Source organism: Meleagris gallopavo, chromosome 4 (genome assembly GCF_000146605.3).
Source record: "Meleagris gallopavo isolate NT-WF06-2002-E0010 breed Aviagen turkey brand Nicholas breeding stock chromosome 4, Turkey_5.1, whole genome shotgun sequence".
In the NCBI taxonomy this organism is placed as follows: Eukaryota; Metazoa; Chordata; class Aves; order Galliformes; family Phasianidae; genus Meleagris; species Meleagris gallopavo.
In genome coordinates this window covers 42,017,131-42,017,634 of record NC_015014.2, presented here as the reverse complement: position 1 = coordinate 42,017,634, position 504 = coordinate 42,017,131, and the positions used below count along the sequence as shown (strand labels likewise).

General features: G+C 52.6%; 1 protein-coding gene across 1 annotated transcript in view; it reads left to right on the top strand.

The window, feature by feature from the left end:
- Positions 1-356: 356 nt before the first annotated feature.
- MND1 (meiotic nuclear divisions 1) overlaps positions 357-504 on the top strand; it is a gene marked incomplete at its 5' end in the record, with an annotated part of 41,114 nt that continues 40,966 nt past the window's right edge. The window contains one exon of the mRNA XM_019615134.1: positions 357-504. Within this exon, the coding sequence (XP_019470679.1) occupies positions 357-504 (148 nt within the window).

The following is a 504-nucleotide window of genomic DNA, read 5'->3' as shown; positions in this document are numbered from 1 at the left end:
TTCGTTCTAAAAAGCTAAAAAGCAGCTTTTGCCTGCATTCTCCATCAAGAATTTTATGGGCTGGTTCGGCCTGGTTCCGTGACTAGCAGGGCAGAGGGATTTCGTGAATCCATGCCTCCAGAAAAGGGGAACAGGGGACTCCAAAATAATTAAAAACAGCAGCAACGATCTGAGGAGAAACAAAGTAATTTACTAAATACGGTATCGGAATGCAAAATAGCACACTATAATACAATATAATTAGAATTGAAGCTAACAGATCAAATATAATAAGAGTGTCCGACAGGTGGATAGGCCTCACCATAACGCTGAGGTGAGATGCGCAGTCCGGCTGAGCAGCAGGGAGGAGAGCCTGACGTCCGGAAGCCCCTTTCCCCAGCACCACGTCGCCGGCCGCTCGCTCCCCGCACCGCGGAGGCGGTGACGCCAGGTGGCGCCGGAGCCGCGCAGGCGGCCTTTTTCCTCCCTGTGGCGCCGAAATCAAACCCGCCCTGGAGGCCACCA